This window comes from Elgaria multicarinata, chromosome 3 (assembly GCF_023053635.1).
Source record: "Elgaria multicarinata webbii isolate HBS135686 ecotype San Diego chromosome 3, rElgMul1.1.pri, whole genome shotgun sequence".
NCBI lineage: Eukaryota > Metazoa > Chordata > Lepidosauria > Squamata > Anguidae > Elgaria > Elgaria multicarinata.
In genome coordinates this window covers 96,685,697-96,691,696 of record NC_086173.1, presented here as the reverse complement: position 1 = coordinate 96,691,696, position 6,000 = coordinate 96,685,697, and the positions used below count along the sequence as shown (strand labels likewise).

The 6,000-nt window shown below is 46.9% G+C and overlaps 1 protein-coding gene across 1 annotated transcript in view; it reads right to left on the bottom strand.

Moving 5' to 3' along the window:
- Positions 1-6,000, bottom strand: part of UNC5A (unc-5 netrin receptor A) — a 99,738-nt gene that overhangs the window by 16,789 nt on the left and 76,949 nt on the right. The window contains 3 exon segments of the mRNA XM_063123348.1: positions 147-250; positions 904-1,047; positions 2,722-2,943. Coding sequence (XP_062979418.1) covers positions 147-250; positions 904-1,047; positions 2,722-2,943 — 470 coding nt within the window.

Below are 6,000 nucleotides of genomic sequence, written 5' to 3'. Positions count from 1 at the left end.
TGGTGACGAGATGGGAACCCTACATTTGTCAGTCTCCCTCTAGCTGCTTGGGTCTTATTGCAATGGCTGGGCTTCCTGGGTTACTCTGCCCAATGGCTTCCTACAATTACTAAGAAATATGCATGGCGAGGGGGGGCAATACTCACTTCAGCTGGTGGGATCCCCTCTGGAGGGCGGCAAGGCAGCACAATTCCCTGCTCAATCGAGACCTCTTTGGCCACGGGCTCCTGCTCAAAATTCTTCCGCAAATCTATAAAGAAGAGAGGCTCAGGGCACTGTTATGTTATGGCGTCACCCAAGACTCCTCGTCATGCTAGGCCCCTTCATATCTGATTGGTCGCACTCAATTCAGTCATGAAAGACATGTTGCCAGGCTCCCATTTTTCAGCTGTGCGATCCAGGCCATAGTGTATCTGTATACCCATCCATGGTCCCAAGTGCCAAGGAGCCCCTGGGCAGGGAGTCAGGGAGCGATGGTGGGGCGTGATGATAAGACTTGAGGAGAGGGGTGAGGGATGTTCGGAGGCCCTAGTTGGCTCCCATGAGAAGCTGGAATGATGAGCAGAGCATCACTCCCAAGAAAGGAAGTTGGATAAATCTGCAGTGGGTTTAAATACATTTGGATTTCTTTGGATTTGACCTGCAGATTCTGCAGTGGACCGGCTCTTTCTGAGTCAAGTGGATTTCACGGACTTGCAGACCATTAAAAAAAAAACACCTTTGGGGGATGTGCGCAAATTCACACTTGTGGCCATGTGCACTTGTGCAAGTAGAACAAAATTCATGAACATCCCTAAAAATAATCTGATTCTGTCGATGGGAGAACAATGGAATGAAAGATGCTTGATCATCCATGCAACATGGATGGAAGGGATTGAACGCACTCCGTACATCTCTACTCACAAGCAATGCGCACATAGGCCTTCTGGCTCTTGGTGGTGCCAGAACTGCTCCAGGCAACGCATTGGCACCAGTACTCTTCCAAGCCAAAGATCTTCTCCACCTGCTGCCGTGAAATGTCGATCCTCACCTCCATGAGCGGCAGACCTGCCAAGACATCAGTGGACAAAGAAGTGAGGGAGGGAAGAGAAATCAAAGGGTTGGGGGTGGGGGCCTCAGGCAGGACTGTGTGTATGCCACAACTCTGCGGAAGTGCAAAAAAAAAAAAAAAAGTGCAGGATTTAACTTCCTGAGGTCTTCAGCTTCCCTCGTCCCCTACAAGTTGCAAAGATACCTTTGGAAAGGGTGTGTGGGCAACCCTTTGTGACATCTCAGCACCCAGGAGGATTGCTGCTGAATATGCTTTCTAGTAATCAGGGGAAGGGGTTAGGTGCCCTACATAGCTTCTTTCCCCTCTCCATGGCTGGCGGAAGCATGATAAATAATGCAAATCAGTAACCGTCACAGAATAAATTATGTAAAGCGAGAGAAATTATGCCAATACACATCATCTATACCGGTTGCAGGATCCAGTTTTTCCTGGTGCAGAATATTTGTTGCCATAGTGCAGAATATATATTTTTTAAACCCAGAGATGATAGGGTGACGGTCCATCCTGATCCCACCATTGAACCATGCAGCCTCCTCAGACAGCTGCTCCCCAGCCCTGAATGCCCAGCTGGGACCCTGGCATGGCACTTGGCTTTGTTCTCAGAATGGCACAGAAGATGCACACGGGGGCAGGTCACCGCCAGGTCCTTTTGGCAATCTCAATTGTCCTTTTTGCTGGGCCTTGCCAAATGGTGACCTGTTAAGGTCACAGGCTGCCATTTGGATTGGCAATGAGATGTACACAGAAAGAGCTGGCTGACATCCAGCAGGCAGGAGGGGGCCAGCCCCGACTGTGCAGGCCAGGATCTGGGGGATGCTGCTGTCAGTGCTTCACTGTATTGGCACAAGTGAATGCTGAAGAATCTGGTGAGCTGGAACACTATGGGCTTAGGGTGGCCATGTGTCCTCTTTTACAGAGGATCGTCCTTTATTTTATTTTATTTTATTTATTTTACTGCATTTATATCCCGCCCTTTTTTGTCCAAGGAACCCAAGATGGCGTAAATAATCCTCCTCCTCTCCATTTTATCCTCAAAACAACAACCGTGTGAGGTAGGTTGGGCTGAGAGTCTGTGACTGGCCCAAAGTCACTCGGTGGGTTTCCAGGGCTGAATCTCCCGACTCCCAGTCCAACACTTTAGCTACTGCACCACACTGGCTGTCCAGTCCAAACCTGGTTTAAAGATTTTTTTAAAAAGCATCAGAACAGCAGACTGAACAGGCAGGAACACACAGCTCACCTGCTCATGGTCTTCTATACTGTGGTGAGATTTGCTGTATGTCTATTTAAATTATACTAATTATTTCTAAATGTGCATCTATGCATACAAATTAGTATGTGCAAATCACTGCCCTCTCTTCTGGTGATGCATTTCCTCTTTTTTGGCTGTTCATAAGCGGCCACCCTAAAGCATGAGCTGGTTTAATACCCTTTGCCTTTGTGCTGGAAACTGTCAACCTGTGAGCGGGGATGGTGGTTGCTTCACGCTCAGCACCCTTGCCAAACTACAATTTCAAGCATTCTGTGGAGATCCAGGGCAATTAAACTGGTACAGATGTCAAAGTGGTGGTTCAGGTATGCCGCCAGTCAACACTGGGGCAGAAACTGGCAGCCAGCCACCGAGACGCAGATGCCTCTGCTGCCCTGGCACGGCCCTTCCCAGCGCTCACCCGTGCTTTTGTCCTTGCTGCGCTGGATGAGGTGGTCGCCCTGGTGCACCCACTCGCCGTTGCACTTGAAGTAGATCTGGGTGGCAGGCATGGCCTTGCAGGCCAGGGTCACCGGTTTGTTCTTGACAATGTAAACATCGTCAGGCTCCAGCAGGAAGTGTGGGAGCAGGTCGGAGGCAGAGCCAGGCATAGGAATGGGCACTGTGGCACTCTGCTGGGCACCTGGGCAGGATGGACAGAGAAGAGGGGGTTAGAAGGCAGCATGGTGGCCATGGAAAAGTTCAACCAGGCCGCGAAGGATCAGGCTCCTGCTGTGGTCCCTGGGTCAATGGAATCGATTCCTCCTCGCTGCGATTGCACCGCCCTTTATTCTACGCCTCGAGCATACTCAATACAGGCCCAATGCCTTTGCTGCACTGACCCAACAGAATCACAGTCCTCTAAGATGAAACTTCTTCAGTTAAAGAGCAAGGCTTCATCCCCCGTTCACTGTAATCAGAATAGCAGCAGCTCTTTGGGGATCTTGGCTAATTACACAGTTAATTGGTCTGTAACATTAATGAAAGCAACTGCAGCGAGAGCTCTCAGCCACACTGCTGTCCCTATAGCCAACTCAAATGGTCATGGCCTCAGCCCAGGCAACCAAATACCACCAGGAGTAAAGGCCAGTGAAAGCCCCAGTGGCACTTTCTTTTCATCGGTCAAATGCATGTTCCAGCAAAGGTCAAAGACTCCTGATAGTTGACATTTACCAGTAACTCTTAAGATTTTAGTAGGCCAGTGGGAAAAGCCAGAAACGCTTCCAAACGAGTCAATGAAAAGAGTATTATCTCACATGATACATCATTTTAAGATTACCCCATACTAGGTATACCAGAGGTAATCGGTGGCGATAGTTGAAGATAATCTACTTAATGGGAATGTATACCAGAGGTAGTGTAATAGCAGTGGTTATGAGATGTGTATAGAATTCTATTACACCCTTACCATAGTTCAGGGATGGGCAGAAGGTAGTTCTCCAGATGTTCTGGACCAACTCCGAGCATTCCTCGGTTATGCTGGCAGAGGCTTCTGAGAGTTGAAGTCCAAAACATCTGGAGATCTACCGTATTTCTTTGATTCTAAGATGCACTTTTCCCCCATATAAACATCTCTAAAAACGTGGTGCGTCTTAGAATCACAGGTGCATTTATTATTTCTTAGAATCAAAGCATTTTTCTGTTGGTGGTACTGAAATTAGTGTGCATCTTACAATCGATGGCATCTTAGAATTGAAGAAATATGGTACCTTCTGTCTATCCCTACCATAGATAGTATGGCAGAAACTTTGATAGTGGACATCCCTTCTGATGCACCACAATGGTTAGGTCTATTGTGATGCTTAGCAGCACATACATTCCCAACAGGAATTTGACACCGGCCACCCTGACTGCCATTTTTCTTTGTGGAAAGACAGGGTCAATAAATAAATAAACAAAATGGCAGTTTATTACTGGTGTAAATAGTTCCTGTAAACACTGGTTGTATATATGAGGTCTCAGAGTGGTGAGGCTAATTGCTGAGACAGCCTTTTGGGATTGGCAGTACCCCTTGGCTTTGACCTACAATCGCCTTCCACCTCATCTCATATCTTCGTTAATGCTCTTTAAACTTGACTCTCAGCATCTTCTTAGATAAGCCTGGAGTCTATGCTTCACGCGCAGCCTGTCAATTTCCCTTCAGTCTCTTGCTGGACAGCCTGTGGTATTATTGTGATGTGCAGACAGAAATGATGTCCAGATTTAGACTCCCATCTCTGCCTTCAATTCAGCTCTCTAGTTCTGGGGAGCTGAAAATACAGACCAGTGATAGGCTGAGACATAACCAATCGATGTAACTTGCATTGCTCCCATTATGGCAAGGTAGAACCAGATTCTCTGTCTCAATCGAGGAAAACACATGCTCTCCAAGATATGCTGGATAAAATGTTTGCACTGTTTTCTGTTCGTCATTAGCTTTTGTTGGGTCTGGGAGAGGGTGAGAAGAGATTTAAACAATGTGATTGGAGACTGTGACAAAAAAAGCATATTGCTACTCAGCCTGAGGCTCTTGGGATGGGGCAGGCTATATGCTGAAGAACTTAAAGGAAAATAAACAAAATATGGACATGCTCATGCAGAGATGGCAGCTATATCAGCAGGATTTGCTAGACAACGTGCTTAAAGGAGTTTGGAAGCCTTCATTTCAAAGTGTTGATTGCCCTATAATCTAAGACGTACATTTAGGCTGCAATCCTATATTCATTTACTTGGGAGTAAGCCCCATTGAACTCAGGCTTACTTCTGAGTAGACGTGTGTATCAGTTTATTTGCACTATTAAACACTTAGACACCACATATTTGCATATTTCCCCTCATGTTCCAAACACATACAGCAAATTCTGATGTTTTTAAAAGGACAGTACATCAACAGTGATTTTAGGTTCAATCCCAAACTAATAAAACCAACATTTTTAATCACCTAGCTATGCCAGCAACTAGAAGATATTGAGAAAATAGGCATTGAAGCCATTCATGAGGCACAGTTGTGTGTGATATACAATCAATGCAACCTGCCCCCATGCCAAGACACATCATTTGCCACTGGTCCCTCATCCTGGAACCTGAAGCTGCTTGGATGAGTGAGGAAGACGACTTGCCCTCTTGATCCCTGTCCTTCATGGCTGGTCGTCCAGGGCAGAGATGCAGTTAGACAACAATTACAGCATATTATTAATGCATCTCTCAGAGAGGGGAGTTTCCCATCATACTTAAAAGAAGCTGTAGTACGGCCACTTTTTAAAAAGCCCTCCCTGGACCCTAATAATTACAGACCAGTATCAAATCTTCCATTTTTGGGCAAAGTGATCGAGAGGGCAGTTGCCTTCCAACTCCAAGCAGTCTTGGAGGATGCAGATTTTCTAGACCCATTTCAAACCGGCTTCAGAGCAGGATACGGAGTTGAGACCGCTATGGTCGCCTTAGCAGATGATCTACACTAGAGTATTGACAGGGGGAGTGTGTCCCTGCTGGTACTTTTGGACCTCTCAGTGGCTTTCGATACCATCGACCATGGTATCCTTCTAGATCGCATGAGGGGATTGGGAATCGGGGGCACTGTGCCTCAGTGGTTCTGGTCCTACCTCTCGGGCAGGTTCCAGTTAGTGATGCTTGGGGATAGCTGCTCCTCAAAGAAGGAGCTGCCATGTGGTGTAACACAAGGTGCCATCCTTTCCCCAATGCTATTTAATATTTGCATGAA